This window comes from Mustela lutreola, chromosome 9, assembly GCF_030435805.1.
Source record: "Mustela lutreola isolate mMusLut2 chromosome 9, mMusLut2.pri, whole genome shotgun sequence".
NCBI classification, from domain to species: domain Eukaryota; kingdom Metazoa; phylum Chordata; class Mammalia; order Carnivora; family Mustelidae; genus Mustela; species Mustela lutreola.
This window is the reverse complement of record NC_081298.1, coordinates 87,227,338-87,251,289: the sequence shown is the minus strand read 5'-3', so window position 1 is coordinate 87,251,289 and position 23,952 is coordinate 87,227,338. Positions and strand designations below refer to the sequence as shown.

Genomic DNA, 23,952 nt, shown 5'->3' with positions numbered 1-23,952 from the left:
TTTCTTTGTAGTTAAATTTATTTCATATTGGGGCTTGATATTCTTCCTCTCCTTATAAAATTGTAGAGAATGGATTGAATTTAGAAAAACATAAGGTACGAATTTCCTTTCAACCGTTTTTGTTGAATCTTTCTCTTTTGTCTTCCCTTCCCCAACTTTAGCTCTTTAGTGGGCAAAATATTTCACAAAGTTGTGTTTGCAGTTTTTGAAGTGACTTCTTGGAAATGAAACTAGCATCAACTTTTTTTTTTTTTTTTTAAATCCCCAACTGTAAAAGCTACATTTTCACTTTTGATTTGTTTAAACAGACAGGTTTATAAATGCCTGAAACTTTGGTGGATATTTTCAGGCAAGGAATAGTTTCAAAATTGAGAGAAATCCTCCTAAAACTAAGACATAAGCACAAATGATTGAGAGCCCTTTTTTCTCGTTTTAAAAATATTCTAAGACATTTTCTTTTTTGCAGATTACTCTTTTATTGAATTAAAATTGCAAGCCCTCAAACACCAGCCTGAATTGTATTATTGTTAACAATCACAGTGAGAAGGTATTAATACACAAACACTTTAAGTATCTCAGTCCAAGAGCAGCAATAACCGGTTTACGTGCCAGAATAGTGTGATAGATGGTAGAAAGGCCTGGAACTAAGGGAAAATTTAAGGGAACGACTCGGTGGGGGAAGGTATCAACAGAGAGACGATGCACTATTTTCAAAGTCCAGTGGGTTGTTGGGGAGGGGATGACCTTTAACCTTTTAAAGGACATTTATTTGGGAAACTCTGAATAGCATTCACTTTGAGGGGGCGAGAGGAGAGGTGGAATGTTGTGGAAGTATCTACTTTAATAGGTCCCGGGTGGGTTCAGGGACGTTTGCAGTCGGTTGGTCTGGGGATGGGCGAAGGCCCCGCTGGAGGAATAGATGGCCAGTCCCAGGGCAGGCGGAAGGCGGCCTCTGGGTGCTCTTGAGAACTCGGATGGGGGAAGGGTCGTGGGGAAAAGTAGAGTTCAGCGTGGGTTTCAGTCTTTGCGTACAGGACTATCAGAGGAGGCGCAGAGGAGTGCGCGGGGGTATTTCCTGCTCCCGGGGAACGCCGGCTGGACCCGTGGCGTCCGCGCCGTGGCCCTTCTCCCGAGGCGGCGAGCGCTCCCCCCTGGCCCGGGCCGCGGCCCTCCCGCCCCGGCGGAGGCGCGCGGTGGATTGTGGGCTGGGGGCTGCGGCGGCCTCGCGGCGGCCTCCGGCACTGTTTCCCGGACCTAGCCGGGCCGAGCCGTGCCGGCGGGGTGAGGGAAAGCAGTGGAGTAGGGAGCAGAAGCGCTAGGGGTAGTGGTCGCGGCGCGGCGCGGCGGCGGCGGCGGCTCCTCTGGAGGCCGGGGATGTGGGAGAGGCGGTGGCAGCAGCGGCGGAGGCGGCGCTGCGGACCCGGGGGAAACTGCTGGCTGACAGGACACCCGGGAGAGACGTGAGGGAGCCGCCGCTGCCGCCTCTCACCCGCGAGCAGAGCTGGGCTCGGGAGGGCGGCCCTGTGCTCCCCCGGCCGACCGGCCAGCCGGCGCGGGGCGGGGGCGGAAAGCCGGGCTCGGGCCCGGCGGGGCTCCGGGCGGCGGCGGCCGCGGAGCAGCCTCGGCGCGACGTGGAGGGCTGGAGGCGGCGGCGATGCACTAGGCCTCGCTCTGGGGCGGCTGCCCGGGACCCGCAGGTAGGTGTCGGGGCGGCCCCAACCGGCCCCCAGCGCTTCGCGGCCCACCCTCGTCCCGACCTCCGGTGGAGAGAGGGCTCGAGACCCCACCCCCTGTGTCTCCTCCCCGGCCCGAAGCGGACAGAGTTTCGGTCACAACTGACGGGCTCTGAAGCTTCCATTCCTCTGTCCGCCGCCTCCTCTTCCTTTTCGGTCCCGCTCTGGGATCAGGGCCCGCAGCTGTTCTCCTCACTTCTAGTCTGCGGCCGAAAACACCGCCGTCCTCCGTCTCGCCCCTTTGTGGGATCCGGGCTTTGGAACTTCCACCACCCTCCTTGGATGCCGCCCCCAAACTTTGCCTCCCCCCCTCCCCCAGCCGGGCCCTTAACCCCCTTTTGAGCCTACTGGAATAATTTAAATGTAAAAAAAAATAGTTTTTCTTCCTAAGGAAATGAAGGCTACCCCCCCTCCCCAATAAAAACTCGATGTTTTTCAGTTTGACGATTTAGCTCGCAGTAATTTGTTCGGTAATTAATTTTCTTCAGTTCTGCTTCTTTCCATCTGTGCATTGGGACAAAAGCAGGCCTCCCCTGCTCTCCCGTCGTTGACCAGGGAACTTTTGGCTACCCATTGTAACGAACCACTTGGTCTGTCCGTGTGTAGAGTTCAGGATGGTGTTTTAGAATTTTGACTGACTGACTGACCCGGCATTGCAAGTTTTGTTTTAATTCGCTTTTAACCGGCTTTATTTTTTGGCTTTTATTGAGTCAGGCTCCCCTTACTTTCGAGGAATTAAATTGTTTGGACTGTTTTGTTTTTTGTTTTTAATTGGCAAACCCCAGGGCAATCTTAATAGTAAATGCTGACAAGGCAAATGATATCACGATATAGTATGCCGAGAAATGCATTATTGTGGTAACTTAAACTGCAGATTTAGGTGGACGTTCAGGTTGACTTTTATAAATCTGGAGAGTTCTAATTGGAAAAGTACTTTGAAGAGCCTTGATTCCTAAGCAGTTTTGGTGGAACAGATGGAATGATGGCATTGGTCTATGTTAGTCTTGCAGTCAGAGCCTGATTTCTTAGAAATAAGTATTACTTGATGGTTCATAGTGGTCATCATTGCTCATGAAAGGTTTTGGTAAAAGTGACTGATATTTGCAAATTTTGGGTGATTGATAGTTGTGGCTTAGGGTATTAGATGTTTGTAGTTTTATTGTGATTTGGCTATTTTAAAATGATGCCCTGTTAGCTTAAAAATTATTACACTACCAGGACAGACCTTACAGGATCAATTTTAAAAGAAATGAATAATATTGTAATGGTTTTCTTTGTGAAGAATGAATCACAGAATTATAAAGACTTTTCATGTTTTCTTGATTTTACTGACATATTTTGGTCTTGTAGAGGCATTGCTGTTCTAGCATTTGGCTTTCTGAAATGTTTTTCTTTTTTTTAAATTATTGAAAGTTTGCTAGGAAAAGATGATTAAATTTTTGTATGTTTTCTGGAAAAGTTAAAGTTTATTTCTGGATAGGTACTAAGTTTTTATGTCAGAATTAAAATCAAATCTTATACAACTCATGAAATGGCAAACTTTGCGGAATTTGTTCTTAATCACATTCCTTTTCCTATCAATGAAAGTTGCTTAAAACTCTTTTTTCCTACTTTTAGTTTTTACAAACAACTTTGAGTAAAGCACACTCATTTAAAGTGTAAAATTAGGGGTGCCTGGGTGGCTTGGCCCAGTCGTTAAGAGTCTGTCTTCCCCTGAGGTCATGATTTCAGAGTCCTGGGATCAAGCCCGGGGCTGCCTGCTCATGGGGAGCCTGCTTCTCCCTCTCCCACTACCCCTGCTTGTGTTCCCTCTCTTGCTGTGTCTATCTCTGTCAAATAAATAAATAAAATCTTAAAAATAAATTAAGTTTTTTGATTTATAATATATATACAGAGTTGTAAAACCGTCATAGTCTAATTTTAGAACATTTTCATCACCCCCAAAGAAACCTGCTCCTTGATAGTATACTCCCCCCCACTCTCCCCACCCACCCTCGACCTGGGCAACCACTAATCTTTTTTCCATCTTAATATTTTCCTATTGTGATTCATGCATGAAAATGGTATCAGCTCATAGTTTTTTGAAGTGTTTCTTTTAAAATCAGCTTATATGTTTAAAATATTTTGAGTCAGAGAATAAGCAGATGATCACTGGTGTTAATAATCCATGTTCTAAACAACTGACATTCTGTTTGGTTATATTCAGCATAGATCAAAGTGTGGAGAAAAAAAGTTAGCGTGAATGATTTCAGTGATCTCAAGAGGTATTCTCCTTAGCTGGGAGTCAAGTAAAAGTTTGAGTATCTTTGCCCTGGGATATTAGGATATAAGGATTAGAGAAAACCTTAAAGGTCATTAGTGTACTTCCTGCTTGATTCACAAAAAGGTGGCAGGAACATATGAAGAATTCTGGAGTAGAAGCTTGAATCTCTAGGATTGTGGCTCAGGAACCACAGTGTGGCCATGTAAGGCAAGAAATGGGGATTTCTAATTAGAATTGTTAGGTTCTCTCATGTGACTGACATTTTTCTAGCAGAGTTGGAAAAGAGATGGACGTTTCCCCATTTTGGGATGGAGGGTTGTGGGGAAACTAATGTATCCACATAGATGAAATACATCTTAGAAAATTCTCTAAAAATGCTTTAATCTAAAGGAGGATGGTATATACTGTATATTATTTAGGTATATTCTTTTACTGTTATCATTTTATTCTTAAAAGTTCATATATCGAAAACGAAATTAATTTGAAAGCATTAAGATTAACAAGGCTGGCTGTTGGCCTCCTCTTTCAAAGATCCATGGCCCTCATATCTAAACTCATGGTTCTCCAACAGGAGTGAATTTGCCCTCCAAGGGATATCTGGCAGTGTCTAGAAATGCTTTTTCGTTGTCACAACTGAAGTTGGGGTGCCATTAGCCAGGAATGTTGCTAAACTTACAATGCACAGCATACATCCTATGTTATACATAGGATGACACCCCCCCATACAACAAAGAATTATCCACCCAAATGTCATTGGTATTGTTTTAAACCTGTAGTTTGCATTATTCCAGTGAGTGTCTAACCTATTGTTCTCAACTCCCACCAGGTGGGAAAATAAGTCTCACTGGGTGCTGTTTAGTATGTTAGATTAACCCTTTAGGTCCTCTAGCAACTCTCTTTTTGCAGTGGGAGGCAGTTAAGGGAAAAATAGAAGGCAATCTCATTATGACACAACACAGATAGGTATCTCCTAATCTGAAGAAAAATTTCTTTTTTCCCTGAAAATGCAAAAGCCTTGTTTTACTGCAGATTTGAACTGTTATTATATTTTGAATTGTTAGTTACTGGTACATAGTTTTTTGAATTTGAAGTAGATAAAGTTGTATTTTCTTTATGTAGACGTGATTGTTTTTTTCCTGGTAGCTTCAACTACTAAAAAAGGAGAAAAGTAAGCTCTTTTAATTAATTACTTAGTGATGTATATTGTGAATGTCCAAAAAGATTCAGAGGTCATATGTGAATCACATCTTTTTTTTCTCATTCTTGTGGGCCCCACTTTTGACTCATTTAGTTTGTTTTTTTAAATTATTATTTATTTACTTATTTTCATTTAATTTGTTTTTAACAAGCTTAACTTGGTGGTGAAAGAAGAAAAGATTGACCATTGGGGTCACTTTTGCTATTTACCTGCTTTATTATCTTAGATAAATTACTCAATCTTTCTGAGCCTTGATTTTATTTTTTTTGTTTTATTTATCTTAGATAAATTACTCAATCTTTCTGAGCCTTGATTTTCTCATCTATGAAATAGGAATAGTGAAAATTCTTATATAGTGATTATATAATGATTGTGAGAATTAGATGAGGTTATGTGTGTTTAGATGCTATGTCAAGTACAAGAATTAGTTACTACACCTAAAACTAATATAATGTTAAATGTCAGTTATACCTCAATAAAAGTTACTTGTTTCAGAAGAATCAAATTAGAATGGAATATAGAGGGTACCAAAGTCGGAAATATAGACAGTGAAGCAGAGAACAGTGACTGCTGATAGTATCTCTAGGGAGAAGAGAGAAATTCTAAAATATATTGATAACAAAATAGTAAAAGAACTAGTATGATCACCAAAATTTCAAAAAATTCCAAATTCTTTACTCTAGGAGCAAATTGACTTCCTTCAGTAGCTCCTGAAAGTATCACTGTTGTAGCACAGTATAATAACTGATTATAAGGGCGAAATTAAGTTACCAAGAAAGGGTTACCTGTTTTCAAAATATGCTATTTGAAAAGTTATGAAAATATATAATTTCAGAATTAAAATATTCAGCAGTGACTTATTTGTATAAAAAGTTTTAGTCTTTTCAAGGGTAAGCTATGGTTATCTGGATTAATTTCCTTGATGGGAATAATTCCTCTGTCTTCAATTCCTCTATTCATGTCTTATTTTATAATTACAGGGTATTCTACCACTAGTAATTGCTCTTCAGATGTGAGGATTTAACTGAATAAATAGAGTTTTAAAGCCTACTCACTATTTGTAAAATCTTAACCTCTTTTTAGATTTGTTTCTTTTTCTGTTATTTTTCAACATCTTTTTGCAAAAATAGAGAGGCTTTGATTTTTCTACATCTCCAGTAGTCCATAGTTGTGCTCTGGTGTTTAGAGTTGAATTAACTAAAACACATGAAATAAGTGGGGGAAGAATGTAATCTCTTACAATTTTGTTAACTGGTCAACTTTCACAATCATACAAAATTAAGACTTGAGGTAACAGAACTTGAGCGAGTCAATATTTTTACAGGGTAGCATGAGGTTAGAATAGTCAGAGACAATATTAAGAATAAGTCATGTAAGGGCGCCTGGGTGGCTCAGTGGGTTAAAGCCTCTACCTTTGGCTCAGATCATGATCCCATGGTCCTGGGATAGAGTCCTGCATGCTGCTCTCTGCTCAGCAGGGAGCCTGTTTCCCTTTCTTTCTGACTGCCTCTCTGCCTTCTTGTGATCTGTCTCTCTGTCAAATAAATAAATAAAGTCTTAAAAAAAAAAGTAAGTCATGTAATGATATTGGTAGGTTTTTTCTTTTTCTTTTTCTTTTTTAAATATGGTGAACTTAAAAAAATGGGATTGGGGGAATTTTCATGGTAAAAAGTGTTATTGACTTAGGGAATTTTGTATTCAAATAGTTGGCTTTTTGACTTTAAGTTGTGTATTTGTGTATGTATATTGTATGCATCATATTTTATGACATTTTGTGGAGTGAATAAAGTAAAAATTTAAAGTCATGTATTATGTCAAGATAAAGTTCTTGTTCGGGGCACCTGGGTGGCTCAGTGGGTTAAAGCCTCTGCCTTCAGCTCAGGTCATGATCCCAGGGTTCTGGGATCGAGCCCCGCATCGGGCTCTCTGACCAGCAGGGAGCCTGCTTCCTTTCCTCTCTCTCTGCCTGCCTCACTGCCTACTTGTGATCTCTGTCTGTCAAATAAATAAAATCTTTAAAAAAAAAAAAAAAGAAAAGAAAATTCTTGTTCTGTTGTTGTTGATATTGTTGTTTCAGTTTGGCTAAACTGAGGGTAGATTGGGCCTAGGTTGTGGAGTTTTTGGACATGATAGACTTGATATACATACCATGATCGAAGAATACTTAAGGAGAGTGACCTGATCAAATGTGAATTTTAAGAAAGATGATTCTAAAGTTGAGTGAGGTTAGGACCAAAGAAGTACTTTTAGTAGGAGATTCTCACAGCAGTTTAATTGGCAGTAAAATCCTGGACTAGATTACTGGCAATTGGAATGGAGTGCAAGGAATGGGTGTGTAATGAATTTTGGAGGTATAATCCATACAACAGTCCACATTAATATAGAAATTAAAGATGTAGAGAGGTCAGGGAGTCAAGTTGGCTCTAGGGTTTCTAATTTAGGAAACCAATGGATTATGTTGCCATTAACTGACCTAAAGAAGGAATAAACTTTTGATAGGTGGAATCAAGTGAATATGATAAATAATGAATTTAATTTTTGGATACATTAAATTTAGGCATCTTTAAGACTTGTAGATGAAGTTGCCCAGTAAGCAGTTATAAATATGGTTATGACACTGAAAAGAGGTTGGAACTGGAGAAAGATCTGGAATCTATCCAGTTTTCTCTATCTCTACCACCATTATCTGAGTTCAAGCTACTGTCATCTCTTACTGAGATTATTGCAAGTTTCCTAACTGGACTCTTCTAATCTTAGTCTTCTCTGTTCCATTCTCTGTGCTGTAATCAGTGATTTTTCTTTCTTTTTTTTTTTTTTTTAACAGAAGGATACTTTTTTTTTAATCTTTTTTTTTTTTTAAGAATTTATTTATTTATTTGACAGAGAGAGATCACAAGTAGGCAGAGAGGCAGGCAGAGAGAGAGAGAGAGGAAGAAGCAGGCTCCCTGTAGAGCAGAGAGCCTGATGCGGGACTCGATCCCAGGACGCTGGGATCATGACCTGAGCCGAAGGCAGTGGCTTAATCCACTGAGCCACCCAGGTGCCCATCAGTGATTTTTCTAAAGGGCAAATCTGATTATATTATTTCTCACTATTATTTCTGTGGCCTTATTTTGTCTTTATGATGAAATCCATATTCCTTATTATTTTAATTGATTTCTACGTCAAGTTCTTTTCACAACTTAACTCTCTAGCCTTGTGCTCTCCCCAACTCTGTCCTTCCCCCAAATAAATAATTCTCTCATATTTAAAAAAAAGGATGTTATTTATTTGAGAGAGAGAGAGAGAGAGAGAAAAAGAGAACAAGCACATGCACGAGCAAGGGTAGGACACAGGGAGACAGGGAGGGAGTCTTTAGCAGACTCCATGCTGAGCAAGGAGCCTAATGGGGGGCTCAGTCTCACGATCCGGAGATCATGACCTGAGCCAAAATCAAGAGTCAGATGCTTGCTGACTGAGCCACGCAGGTGTCCCTAATTTTTTCAGACATAATTGAATTAGTTCTGGTTTCTGGCAAAGGCTTGGTTTCCCCTCCAAGCCTTTGCACATATATTCCCAATTCCTTGAGTATTCTTGTAACACACTTCCTCCCCTTTATTTGTCTGGTTCATTTCTACTTACCTCCAGTTCTTGGTAAGCCTTCATTGATTATTATTTTTATTGAAAAAATTTTAACGTACAGAAAAATAAAAAGAGTATTGGAGTAAACACCTACACACATATACATAAACTTCCCCCTCCCCCTGCCACTTTTCCCCTTGCCAAGTCTGAAAGCAGGCTGTAGATTTCATGACACTTCATCCCTAAATACTTAAGCATGCATCTCCCAATTACAGGGATTTCTCTTATACAATCACAATACTATTATGACACCTAAAAATATCAACAATTACTCAATAACCTTATTAAACATAGAGTCCATACTTAAATTTCCCCATTTGTCCCAACATTTTATTTTATTTTATTTTTTAAGATTTTATTTATTTTTTTGGCAGAGAGAGAGAGAGAGAGAGAGAGCGAGCACAAGTAGGCAGAGAGGCAGGCAGAGAGAGTGAGGGAAGCAGGCTTCCCGCTGAGCAGAGAGCCCAATGCGGGCTCGATCTCAGGATCCTGAGATCATGACCTGAGCCGAAGGCAGAGGCTTAACCCACTGAGCCACCCCGGCGCACCACGAACATTTTATTAGAGCTTTTTTTCTTTCTACTAATGCAAGATTCAATCAAGTTTCATGCATTGCATTTGGCTGGTATGCCTTTTCAGTCTCCCCAAATTTGGACTAGGGCCCAGTGACTTCTCTTCTTTGGTTTATCCTATGAAAAGTAGAGGCATTTGTGCTTGAGTATATTCTATATTCCAAATTAGTCTGTTTCTTCGTGATTAGATTCTGGTTAAATATTTCTGGCAAAAATATCACAGATGATATGTATTCCTACCACTTTATCACATCAGGAGGCACATAATGGCAGGCTGTCCCCCTGTTGGTGAGTCCAGTTTTCATCACTTGATAAGGGTAGGAACAGGCAGATCTAGCTACTATTTAATAAAGAAATAATCGATAGGGTGATAATTTATGACAATGTATATATTGTTTTCATAACAGCCTTTTAAATTAATGATTTTATGATCCACTAATGATTCTTGCTTGAATTGATCATTGCATTTGAGGATTACAAATGGTGATTTTTCTATTTTATGCTGTTTACGTTTATTAGTTTTATTGGTTTTTGAGGGCTGTGAGGTCTGATTAGATAAAGACTGAATATTGGCACTTTAATTTGGAAATCAGGTTGTTCCTCACCTTTTCCATAGCCAGCCAAGTGAGTGGTGAACTTGGAAGATAGATTGCTGGGGAGATAGACAAAAGACCAAATAGAGGCTTGCCAGTGAAGGGGAGGCAAGAAGTAGCCTGAGGAGATAGAGTTTAGGGAAAGAACTTTAATTTAGCACTTGAACCTTTTTTTTTTTTTTTTTTTGGTGGGTTAATGATATTGAAGATGGGGGAGGTCAGGGAATAATTAATACAACAGGGTCTCAGATGAAGTAGGAAGAGGTGAGATCAAGAACAACTGGTTGGGGGATTAAGTCTAGACAAGAGTACACAACAGTATTATACCCCAGAGGTTAAGAGTTGTGAGGATTTGGTATGTGTGGATATGGAGGGTAGAATCTTATATGAGGACTTTTTTTTCCTTTGGTATAGAGTAAAAAGACAATTACTTTTTGAGCATGGGATTGATGAAGGTAAACTTGGGGACGTGAGAAGAGTAATGAAGGTTATAAATACTGTGAGGATTGGGAAAGAGCAGGATAAATCAGTGAAAAGACTGCGAGTAGGGCCTTATCTCAGATTAGAATTTATACATTTATAATCTGATGTTCTACATAAATTTTCTCTGGTGTTCTGCAGCTAGGAACAAAGCAAAGATAGATTGAAGTTGGATGAGGGAGGAGAGAATTGAACATGCAGGAGAGACTGTTGGAGTAATTGATTAGCAAATAAATCCTATAATCATTCATTCAAAGTTACTGGTATTGTATATGTCTTAAATATGTAAACCATCAGATATATTAAAATGCTTAACAAAAAGAGTAAATTTAAAATAAAATTTATATAACCTACCCTATCTTAAAAATGTTAGAAGAAATTATATATTAATATAGTCCTAAGAACAAAAATGACAGTTTTATTTATTTATTTGATAAAGAGAGAGAGAACAAGAACATGCATGAACAGAGGTATAGACAGAGGGAGACAGGAAGTATAGAGATTAGTTAAATACATTAAAAAAAAAAACTTTAAAAGAAGTCAAGTCTTAAAAAAATCTTATCACAGTCAGATGATAATTATTGCTACCATTTATTTTTAATATAAGATGAACAGAAATATTTGTTAGTGTAAATAATTGTTATAGGATCAGTAATTGATAAGGAGAAAAAGAAGACAGAAGGGAAGAAAGTACTGGGTGCCTGAAATGGATGAGAGGCAGTATAGTGAAATAATTTAGATTTTGGTGTTTTAGAGAGGCAGTATGATATAGAGACGCAGGCAGGGGTTTAGAATCAGAAGATCTGAGTGCAAATCCCATCTTCTTCACAATTTATTAGCTAAATGGTCTGAAACCAAATTACTCTTGAATCTGCTCTTCATCCTCATAATGGGGATCATTGATTGATCCATTCACTGATTCATACAGACATGTTTTTCTAGACTGTTAGACCAACGGAATAATCTGAATGAAAGTAAAGCAATTAAAAACCATAGTGTTTGGTCAGATATTAGTGAAATGTAATCCTTTCTCTCTCCCTCTCTCTTTCTTTGCTTTGTCTTCCCTCTCCCTTGCTATCCTTCCTTTTTTCACTGGTAACGTGTTTCCCACATTGGGTGGGAGTGTACCCAAGTCCCAGCTGATTCCACTCCCTGCCCCCTTCTACTCTCTGCCCCTTCCCTCCCTGGAAGAGAATTAGGCAGAGAAGTAGGATGGAGTGCAACTTTTCTGTATTGCTTGCTCATTTTCTCACTGTTGCCTGACAAAGTCCTGTCTTTCTCAAGGTGGGGCATAACAGCCCCCTGGTGTGATTGTTCTCTCTCTGCCTTCACCACCATACTGCCAATCCCCATGTATATCTAACTCTTCTTTCTCCTTCCATCTTTTCTCCCCAGTACTTTTTCTTGTTCCTTTTTTCTTTCTTTTTTTAAATATTTTATTTATGTATTTCACAGAGGGGAACACAAGCAAGAGAAGCAGAAAAGGGAGAAGCAGGCTTCCTGCTGAGCTGGGGTGGGGCTCCATCCCAGGACTCTGGCATCATGACCTGAGCCAATAGCAGACGTTTAACAACTGAGCCACCCAGGTGCCCCTTCTTGTTCCACTTTAATCTCACCCTTCACGTGGTTTCTTGCTGTTTGCCTACAGATGTGCTCCGGTCTCCCATGGCCTAAAAAATTCTTTCTCAACTCTTAGTCACTTTTCTTTCACCACCAAAGAGATGTTGATCTTGTGGCCTTTATTATTTCATCACTTACTTAATACTTAACATCTTGGAGTATGGCTTCTGCCCCAACCACTGTCCTAATACTGTTCTAATTCAATATTCTTACTGAAGATAGTCGAGGTTACTTGACTACTGCATCATGTTGACACTGCTGTTCACACTTTCCTCCTGGACACTTCTCCCTTGCTTCTATTAGGATGGTATTTCTGATTTCTTTTTCCTATCCTTGTAAGTGTATTTGCCCTTCCTTTTTCTCTGAGCTCTCATTAGCCCTCTCTCTCTCTATTTCTTTTTCACACCTTTTCTTTGTAATATTATCTTCCTATGACTGGAAGAATTTTCTTTTATTCCTATAATGTAATTGGACTAGGAATAGCAATGGAAAATTAAGGGAGGCAAGATTCTGTACACTGCAGGAAAGAATTATTTTCCTAAAGCAATTATAGTTGTTTTATAGTTATAATCTGCTTTTGAAGTAGTCAGTTCTCCATTGTTAAAAGTTTTCAAATGAGGCAAAAAGCCTTGTAGAAAGGGTTCATAAATTAGGTAGAGAGTGGAGCCAGATTATCTTTTAAAGTCCCCTCCAACTCAGAGATTGTAATTTTTATCTCATCCACTTTACTCCCATGGATTCAACTTTGACCTTTATCTAGATGTTTTCTAAATCATTACTTTTAGCCTCTTTGCTTTTTCTCTCTCCTCCTTCCTCTCTCGCATAGTATTGTCATTAGACTTGCTTCTGTTCCAGGCCACATGTTTTCTAGTTTCAACATCATTTTCCCATATTCTTTTTTCTCTCCTTTTACTAGCATGGCTTTGAGGACCACTGTTCTATTCTTTGGCAGATTTTCTGATAGTAAATTATATCTGGCCATCTAAATTTGCTGCCTCCTCTCTCCAAAAACTAAGGGCACTCAAGCAGAGGACACTGATAGAAGAGGCTCAGGAACCTAAAGTTTAAATTGATTTTAAAACTTTGTATGGCACAGTCCAAATGTTAATACTTAAGATATTTATAATAATAAATAGTGATAGTTGCAGTTTTTTATTGAATGTCTCCTGTGTGCCAAGTATTGTGCCACGAGTTTATATATAGGTTATGTAAGTTACGTTTCATTTAAGTTTTACAACATTCCTATGAGAAAGATACTATTGTCCCATTTACAAATGAGGAAATAGGAAGATAAGAAAGTTGTCAAAGTCACACAACTAATAAATAATAGCTGTCTAACTCACTTTATGGCCAGATTTCTTTTCTTTTTTTTATTTTTTTAAAGATTTTATTTATTTATTTGACAGAGAGAGATCACAAGTAGGCAGAGAGGCAGGCAGAGAGAGAGAGGAGGAAGCAGGCTCCCTGCAGAGCAGAGAGCCCGATGTGGGACTCGATCCCAGGACCCTGAGATCATGACCCGAGCTAAAGGCAGCGGCCTAACCCACTGAGCCACCCAGGCGCCCAATGGCCAGGTTTCTTAAGTATATTATATATATTGTGTTATAAGAATGTAGAGAGTCTAGAATAAAATTTTAGAAAGGTAATGTTATACAAACAAGATAATGTATTTTTGACTTTGTGTATTTTTACATTATTTAAATGCATGAACTTACATAAGACATTGTTAGTGGCTTATTCTTCTTACCTCTTTATCCATGATATTAGTTTCCTTGTTCATTCATTCATTGAACTTTCATGTGTTTTACCAATTGCTTAGACTCTGCTAATGGTGGTATAGGAAGGTGAATGAAACAAGTAACAAGTATTTTCAGTATAGTGGGAGAGACAGAAAATTAATAGGTAAATAATCAGTTAAAATTTGAGCAAGTACTATAAAGATTACAAACTAAAGTTCTAGTCATAGAGAATCAGGGTGTGTGTGTGTTGGATGGAGGGAGGGAAGGGGAGAGAATGTGCTTAGATATGGTGGTCAGGAAAGGTTTGTTATGTCACTTAAGCAGATTATTTTGTTGTATACCTTTTTATACATTATGTGTATATAGAGAGAGTGATATAAAGGTTTTATATCAAATGGGATTTTAGTATATATTCTGTTTTGTAATCCTATAATTGAAAGTATAGCCATTGTTTTTTTTAATTTCCCTACCTATTCCACTCCAACTTCTTTTTTTTTCTTTCAAGATTTTATTTAGATTCAAGTTAGTTCACATATAGTGTAGTATTATTTTCAGGGGTACAATTTAGTGATTCGTCAGTTGCTTGTAACACCAAGTGCTCATTACATCAAGTGCCCTCCTTAATGCCCATCACCAATTACCCCATACCCCCCACCCATCTCCCCTCCAGCAACCCTCAGTTTGTCCCTATATTAAAGAATGTCTTATGGTTTGCCTCCCTCTCTGTCTTTATCTTCCCTTCCCTTCCCATTTGTTCATCTGTTTTTTTTCTTAAATTCCACATGTGAGTGAAATCATATTTGTCTTCCTCTGACTTATTTTGCTTAGCGTAATGCCCTCTAGTTCTGTCCATGTTACAAATGGCAAGATTTCATTCTTTTTGATGGCTGAGTAATATTCCATTGTATATGTGTACCACATCTTGTTTATCCATTCATTTGTTGATGGACACTTGGGCTCTTCCCATGTTTTGATTATTGTGGACATTGTTGCTCTAAACATTGGGGTGCATGTGCCCCTTCAAATCACTATTTTTTTATACTTTGGATAAATACCTAGTAGTGCAATTGCTAGGTCGTAGGATAGTTATGTTTTTAACTTTTTGAAGAACCTCTGTACTGTTTTCCAGAGTGGCTGTACCAGTTTGCATTCCCACCAACAGTGTAAGAGGATTCCCCTTTCTCTGCATCATTGCCAACATCTGTTTTTTTCTGAGGGTTAATTTTAGCCAATCTGACTGGTGTGAGGTGGTGTCTCATTGTGGTTTTGATTTGTATTTCCTTGGTGCCAAGTGATATTGAGCATTTTTTCATGTGTTTGTTAGCCATTTGTATGTATTCTTTGAAGAAATGTCTGTTTATGTCTTCTGCCCATTTCTTAACTCGATTCTTTATTTTTGGGGTGTTGAGTTTGATAAGTTCTTTTTAGATTTTGGGTATTAGCACTTTATCTGATAAGTCATTTGCAAGTATCTTCTTCCATTCAGTAGGTTGACTTTTAGTTTTGTTGACTGTTTCCTTTGCTCTGCAGAAGCTTTTTATCTTGATGAAGTCCCAGTGGTTCATTTTTGCTTTTGTTTCCCTGCCTTTAAAGATGGGTCTAGGAAGAAGTTGCTGTGGCTGAGGTCAGAGAGGTTGCTGCCTGTGTTCTCCTATAGGACTTTGATGGATTCCTATCTCACATTGAGGTCTTTCATTTTGAATTTATTTTTGTGTATGGTATAAGAAAGTGGTTCAGTTTCATTCTTGTGCATGTTGTTGTCCACTTTTTCCAATACTTTATTAAAGAGACTGCCTTTTTTTCTATTGGACATTTTTTTCTGCTTTGTCAAAGATTAGTTGACCATATAATTGTGGGTTCCACTCCAACTTTTACAATCTGGCATCCAACTCCACTGTTGGACTTGACATTGTTTCTGATGTCACTGGTCAGTGACATCTGGTCACTGCCTAATTGCCAAATCTAACTGATGGTTTTTTCCCCCATTTTATTTGTGAATTCTGAATTGATATTTCTCTCACCTTCTTAGATGTTCCTTCTTTATCACAAGCTTTTCTTTATATCTTTATTTTTTAAAGATCACATTTATTTATTTTAGAGAGGGAGCACGAGCAGGGGGAAGGGTAGAGGAAAGGGAGCGAGAGGATCCTAAGCAGATTCTGTGCACGGATCCCAACATGGGGCTTGACCCCACAACCCTGAGACTATGACTCCAGCCAAAATCTACAGTCAGATGCCTAATGGGGTCATCCAGGCACTCTGCCCCTCCTTTTTAAGGATTTATTTTTTATTTGAGAGAGAAAGAAAATGTGCAGGCTCATGTGCACAGTGGTGGTAGTTATGGTGGTGATGGGGCAGAGGGGGAAGGAGAGAAGTGGAACCGGGCCCTGAGATCATGACCTAAGCCAAAATCAAGGGTCAGGTGCTTAACTGACTGAGACACCCAGGTAACTCTATATCTTTTTTTCATTTCTTTCTTCAGAAATGTTCCAGTCTTCTTAGGTTCTGTCCTTGGCCCTCCAAGCTGATAATCTCCTAGAGTGATGGAGTGGACTTAGCAGTCCTGTGGATAAAGTCCAAAGTCCTTTTGTAAGGTTCCACCCAGTTAAGGATTATTCTTGTTCGTTCGTTCGTTCTTTCTTTCTTTCTTTCTTTCTTTCTTTCTTTTTTTTTAAAGATTTTATTTATTTATTTCACAGAAAGAGAGAGAGAGACAGCGAGAGAGGGAATACAAGCAGGGGGAGTGGGAAAGGGAGAGGGAGAAGCAGGCTTCCCGCCGAGCAGGGAGCCTGATGCGATGTGGGGCTGGATCTCAGGACCCTGGGATCATGACCTGAGCCCAAGGCAGACTCTTAACAACTGAGCCATCCAGGCACCCTGGATTATTCTTTTCTTTTATCTAAGGAAAAAAGGAAATGAACCTGTATTAATACTTATTTTAAGAATTGATACTAGCACCTTTAATTAGTCCATATGTTCATTTTACAGATGTTCATCTTTATTTTAACTCGGTGGTTCTCCCCTGGCGTGATTTTATCCTCTCCCCTCTTTTCTTCCACCCCAGCATGCTTGCCCTTGTCTGGACACATTTTTGGTTGTCATAATTACATGTGGGGGGCAGGAGTGAAGGGTGCTGTTGACATCAAGTAGATAGAGGCCAGGAATACATCTGAGATCCTATAGTGTGTAGGAGGAAAACACCCAATAGCAAAGAATTATTCAACTCAAAATGTCCATGGTGCCATGGTGGAGAAACCATGCTTTAACTGGATTTTAGCATTTTCTTTACTTATAATGTACATAATCCTTCACAGGGGTATTAGCACTACTTGTAACTTAGGCACCAGTAGAAATTTCAAATATTTTCATGTCACATTAATTTGTTGCAGGTACCTTGAAACATTTTTGCTTATTTATTGCTTAGAAATTAAGATAGGTTTGCATTAATTTAGAAGCAAAAAAATTACTATATTGCATTTTAAAAAGTTTATCTCAGTATAGTTGTCATTTGTAATCTCTAATGTATTTTATGCAATATAAACATTATTTTGGGAAAGTGTCCGTAGACTTTACCAGATTATCAAGGAGTCCACAGGACAATCTTAACCACAGTCTAGAGACTTAATTAGGTTGGATTAGGTATTTTTGGTTTGAGTGCTTCATAGGTGATGACGTTTATTTTATATCCTCATTTCATGAATCACATAATATTAAGTTGTCATACTGTTATCAATGATACCAAGTTTGTTGACTTAATTAATGTAGTGACAGAATTTATTTTTAAAAAAAGATTTTATTTATTTATTTGACAGAGGGAAAGATCACAAATAAGCAGAGAGGCAGGCATAGCGAGAGGGGGAAGCAGGCTCCCTGCTGAGCAGAGAGCCCGATGTGGACTCAATCCCAGGACCTCAAGATCATAACCTGAGCCAAAGGCAGAGACTTTAACCCACTTAGCCACCCAGGCACCCTGACAGATTTTAAAGATATACTTTCCCGTTTGCATTGCTAAGGGGTTAACATCTGTGGGGTTAACACTTTGGTACCAGGCGAGTTTTCTCCTTCTGATCAATCTAATAACTTTAGCATTTATCAGTGATTTTTGCCTGAATTGGTTTTTACGTTGGGGTTACAAAATGTGATTTTCTAATTCAATCATTCCTTCTACAATTATTACTGGCTTTCTTCTGTGGAGAAGAGATTTCCTTTCTTTATTCCACTCTGCCCCCTTTTCCTCATCTCTTTCTCTTCCCCTATGTGCCACTCTATATTTGCTAATTTTTATTTATCTAGTAGGTTATGCTCAAGTAGGTTTCTTTTTTTTCTTTTTTTAAGTCCTCAAATTGTCCCCCATGTGGCCAATGAGAGCCCCTTTAAGTTGATCCATTGTTGTTCTTTACAAATCCTTCTGGTCTGTCTGTGAGCACTTACTTGCTTTCTGACACAAGAGTTCCCAGGGCTCTGGCTCTGGACTCAGATATTTTTTCAATGAGCCATGATTTCTTTGTGGGGAATGGCATAGTTTTTACTTGTTCCCTGAAAGTAGAACATTCCTAAGAAGCCTTAGGAATGTAAAATGTAAAGCTAAAATGGTGTAAAGTTGAAGAAACAGTTACCATTAATTTATGTGGAAAAATGTTTGTTTTCTCTTACAGTATCTTAGGACATGTATTAATAATGGTTGTATAGAATAAATAAAGAAAAAGCACAGATACCTAGAGGCCCAGTTCAAAGGTACAGTGGTTTGTTGCTGAGATGCTGAGTAGTGTGAATCCAGGGAAGGAGCTAAGCATTGCTACCCTTGCTGCTTAGTGTGTGTGTGCTACCTCTGTGACAGCTTGTTACAAACAAAACACTGAATGCAATTTTTGCTTCTTGCCTTTTAAAGATAAGTTAAAATCCTCTTTGGATTTCTTTTGGTTAATGGAAACAGGTACTAATATAGGTTTTTAATAAAAGCAAAGTGGCATAATGCAAACTTTCAAAAAGCAGGGGATCCTTATGTTCAGAAACCAAAGTCTGAGCACTTGGTATGCTCCTTGCTTCTGGGATGACATTGTTTTAGAAACTTTTAATAGAGGCTTTACACCTAACTTTTAACATAAAAGATACTTTGAGCTACAAGAAAGACAGTCACATGTTTCTGATTTTACTCATTCTTGCAAATTCTTCTATAATGAATGTTTCTTTCTTTATCATCCTGTACCGGTGTATGCTCTTATCTACTTAAGGATTATTGGTAGCTTTCTCACCAACATCTCTCTTCTGATCTGTTCTACACCCATTTCATTCGTCTTTAAAGTATTTATTACATACTATTTGTGTGCCAGGAACTGCATTGGGCATATAGAATACAGAGGAAAATGGAACCATCAGGAAGTTCATAGTCTAATAGAAACCTATATAAAGACCAAAATTTCAGTATGATTATCGCAAAATAAAAATACATAGGGGCGCCTGGGTGGCTCAGTTGGTTTGAGCATTTGTCTTCGTTCAGGTCATGATCCCAGGGTCTGGGATGGAGCCCTGTGTCTTTGGTCTCACTGGTCACTGGGGAGCCTGCTTCTCCCTCTCCCTCTACCCATCTATCCCCCTGACCCCCAGCTTGTGCTGGTGTGTGCTCTCTTGCTCTCTTTCCCTCTCTCTCTTATAAATAAAATCTTTAAGAAAATACATAAAGGCGTATTTGGTATGAGACACCAAAGAAGGCTTCAAGAGAAGATACTGGTTGAGTGTGGTATTGTTAGAATTATGAAAAGATGATCACATGAAGAATGGTAAAGTGATTTATAGATTCTCATTGTAGGTGACTACTGATTGCATGTCTAATTTGTTTCTAGATGTAGTTACAAGTGGAGTATTTAAAGTCAGAGGTTATCTGCATTTAGTGCTTAGAGCTTGCCTTTTCTCTTATTCTGAGTTTTTGTTTTAGTTTTTGCTATTTTATTTTCCTGAGTAGACAAACTTTCTTGCTAGGATGCTTCATCATTTCTGTTCTTTAGCTTTTCAATGAAATATTATTTTTTTGCTGAAATTGTTTGGTTTAGAGGCCATGGAGATTTGCTGTTTGTTTATGCATCCGTGCCTTATGAATAAATCCATAACATTTTATTACCAATGATTGCACATACAAAGTATCTGCACTGTACTTATATGGTCATTAATATGAAGTTTGGTTCTTACTGTGGGGAAATCTTTATGAATTTAGGATGGTTGAAGGAAGTGGAGAGTCAAGTGGTTTAAAATTGGGACTCACCTACATAGGCAGTCTCTAATTTTACATAATCTCTTTAGAGCTAGAGATTTTCCCTCTTTTCATAAGAATTAGGAGAGACATAGGAAAAAACTAAATCTGCGTAGGTTTTCCAATTCAGATTCTTTAAGAAATAAACAAGGTGACCCCCATCCCCCCCACTGAAGGAATTTGTAGGAGTATAGAAATGTTTTTCTGTAAGTCCCCATCTCCTCAAGTGTTTTTGGCTTCCTGAGATGGCACTTACGATGACTTCTGCTGTTAAAACAACATGATGGTAAATAGAATAAATTGAAATAGTAGTGTACTGTTGTTGGAATCAGTATTTAATTTCTCTGACAGCAAGCAATGGGCGTTCAACATAAGTAGATTTTCCAAATATTTGTAGTTTCCCTCTTTAAAATGTCAAAATGTTTTTAGCTTAGCCTTTTTATTTGATGAAATTAATAAAAAAGTTAAACAGACTTAATGTCAAATTTAGAATTGTCCTTACTAAACATTTAATATACAGGATTATGTATTAAACAGTATTTCCTATCCTTTAGATATTTTCCCTTTTCAAATATATGATGCTTTTGTGCAGAAACAACCATACACTTAATGTGAAGGGATGTAAATGCAACAGGCGAACCAAGGCCCTGAGTAATTTGTCTGGCCATACTGTGTGTGTGTGTGTGTGTGTGTGTGTGTGTTTAAATAAAATATGAATAGTCAGTACTTTGCAAACATTTTACTCTAACCATGTCAGTTTCCATATTTTTTTATAATTATCCATGTCCCTTAACCTCTTTCTATGGTATTGTTTACTTTCTGTTTGGGGACCTTGAGGAAGTTATTTATCTTTGTGCATTTTCTTAACAGCTTGTTTCTTATGGTCTCAGTGAGTGGTGTAATTGGATGTGTTTCCTTTGCATTAGGAGGACTGTGACAGATATTCAAAGAAGTCTGGGAAATGTAAGTTTTAGCTTTCTGCTAAACTTGCTAAGCTAGAGGGGAGTTAGAGTAGATGAACTTTTTGTCACCATTCTTAGCCTTATGTCTCTGCTCTTTATTTCTTAATCTTATCGTATTCACATTTCCTTAACAGGCCCCTCCCCTTTTTAATAATTTGTTAAAACACATGTATTTTTATAAGCTACCTAGTCTGTTAGGGCCTTATACTTAGACTAGGTGATATCTAAGTTCCCTTTCAGCTATAAACTTCTGTTTATTAATTTATTCCTTCAATGAAAAATGTTAATAGAATACGTGCTATTTGATATACATACTCTGCAATATAATATTATCTACCCTCCAATAAGAAAATAATACATGTTCTTCAGTATCCAGATTATGTACTGCTTCATTTCTAAAGTTTTACGTGACACTGTAGCTCATATTATGTTGTTTCGCCCCACAAATTCTTTTAGGACTTACTAAAAAATGTAGACATAGGTTAACTTTTGTTTTCTTTAGTGTTTTGGTTGTTTTAATTACTTAATGTAATTGTAGGCACTTTGAAGAATCATACTTCTTTTATAATCATTTAATATAGTGACAGTCCACATAGTCCATCATAATGTTAACTAACATTTATGAAAAACTAACTTTAAGATGAGTATTGTTTTAAGTGCTTCACATATATCCATTCCTTTTAATCTTACAAAATGTTTATGAAATGGGCTCTCATCTCCATTTTTACAGTTGAGGTAAGGCACATAAAGGTTAAGTAAATTTCCTTAAGATTATACTACTGGTAAGTGAAGAACCCAGTAAATCAGACTTCAAAAACCCATTCACTTATTCATTTTGGTATAATGCATAATTACTGTATACTTGTTGAATGAATGGATGTTTTCAACTTTAATATATATTGGTTACAGCTTTGGTATCTATTTTCCACTTTGGATAAAAGACAGGATATTTCACTTCGGAGAGAATACTTTTCAAACAAGGACATATAACTTTCTTAGTAAACTGAATATTATGAGTCACTCTTATAGTTAATAATGAGTATTCAAATTGTGTACTTATTCCTTGAGGGATTTTGGATAAGGTGTCTTTTTCAAAGAAAATTTGAGGTATACATAATATTTAGAGAAAGTTTGATTTGTCTTAAGTGTCTTAATTATTACTTGTTACTTATTTTCAGTTGAGTGGTGATTTTATGCAATGGCTTCAAGCCACAGTTCTTCACCAGTGCCTCAAGGAAGCAGCAGTGATGTTTTCTTTAAAAAAGAGGTAGATCCAACAAAACACATTCGACCTGTGCAGTCACTGCCAGATGTATGTCCCAAGGAACCCACAGGTAAGGTCTTTTTTTTTGCTGTTGTTGTTGTTGAGGACTTTTGTTGAGGATTTGTATTATTTTTATTTAAAAAAAAAAATTTTTTTTTTAAGATTTTATTTATTTATCAGAGAGAGAGAGAGGGGGAGAGAGAGAGCACAGGCAGACAGAATGGCAGGCAGAGGCAGAGGGAGAAGCAGGCTCCCTGCTGAGCAAGGAGCCCGACGTGGGACTCGATCCCAGGACGCTGGGATCATGACCCGAGCCGAAGGCAGCTGCTCAACCAACTGAGCCACCCAGGCGTCCCAAGGATTTGTATTATTTTTAAGTGAGTAGTTAGATTCCATATACATTTGACACTTGAACAACATGGGTTTGGACTGCCTGGGTCCACTTATTTGGAACCTTTTTTTTTTTTTTTAAGATTTTATTTATTTATTTGACAGAGAGAGATCACAAGTAGGCAGAGAGGCAGACAGAGAGAGAGAGAGGAGGAAGCAGGCTCCCTGCTGAGCAGAGAGCCCGATGCGGGACTCGATCTCAGAACCCTGAGATCATGACCTGAGCTGAAGGCAGTGGCTTAACCCACTGAGCCACCCAGGTGCCGCCTTTTTTTTTTTTTTTTTTTTTTGATAAATACAGTACTATAAATGTATTTTCTCTTCCTTATGGGTTTCTTAGTAACATTTTCTTTCCTCTAGCTTACTTTATTGTAAGAATACAGTATATAATAACATACAGAATATGTGTTAATTGACTATTTATGTTATTGGAAGGGCTTCTGTTCGAAGGTAGTCTATCAGAAACGTTTGGGGAGAGTTGAAGTTATATGTGGATTTTTTACTTCATAGGGAGGGGGTAGTCTGTATCCCTAATCCTTCTGTTGTTCAAGGGTCAGCTGGATCTGAAGGAATACATTTTATAGTGTTAAACTAAAGAGGTAGTTTGGAACTAAGTTGATTGGGAAATTGGAATATAGTTCTTTTCATGCATTTCCATAGAAGTAACTTGCTAAACTGACAAAGTTTTGAAAATTAAACTACAGATACAAAGCTTTTTAGTTAGATGCAGTATAGTGAAGCCTCATTATTTGTGAATTCCATGTTTGCAAATTGGCCTACCCCCAAAACTTATTTGTAACCCCAGTATCAATACTTGTAAGTACTTTCATTGTCATTTTTAGCCATATGCAGAGGAATAAAAATTTGAATTGTCTGATGCACATGTCCCTAGCAAAGATTGAACAAGATAATACTCTGCCTTCTTGTTTTGGCTCTCATGCTCTAAACAAGTGTCCTTTATGTGGTCTATTTAGTGTCACATTTTTTGCATTTTTGAGATTTTTATTGATGATTTTGCTGTTTATAATGTCTCCCCAACATAGTGCCGAATGGCTTTCTAGTGTTTCTAAGAACCAGAAGACTGCAATGTATGTGCCTTATGAAGAAATTTCATTTAGGTATGAGTTATAGTGGTGTGAGCCATGAGTTCAGTATTAATGAATGAACAGTGTATACTAAATAAGGTGTCTTCAAACAGAAACACACACAAAATAAGATTATGAATTGGGCAGTTGATGAAAATGTTTTGACCAGGGGCTTGAAGGTACCTAAC

General features: G+C 38.2%; 1 protein-coding gene across 5 annotated transcripts in view; it reads left to right on the top strand.

Annotated features, from left to right (window-relative positions):
- The first annotated feature begins 1,564 nt into the window (after positions 1 to 1,564).
- The window catches only part of VPS54 (VPS54 subunit of GARP complex), a 97,518-nt gene continuing 75,130 nt past the window's right edge, over positions 1,565 to 23,952 (top strand). The window contains exons 1-3 of one of the 5 annotated variants that reach the window (XM_059187814.1): positions 1,585 to 1,697; positions 20,990 to 21,026; positions 22,204 to 22,359. In XM_059187814.1, coding sequence (XP_059043797.1) covers positions 22,224 to 22,359 — 136 coding nt within the window. In that variant the 5' untranslated portion in view covers positions 1,585 to 1,697; positions 20,990 to 21,026; positions 22,204 to 22,223. Of the gene's footprint in view, positions 1,698 to 20,933; positions 21,027 to 22,203; positions 22,360 to 23,952 lie in introns of all 5 variants that reach the window. The other 4 variants (XR_009357254.1, XM_059187813.1, XM_059187816.1 and 1 more) reach the window with 4 other exon arrangements.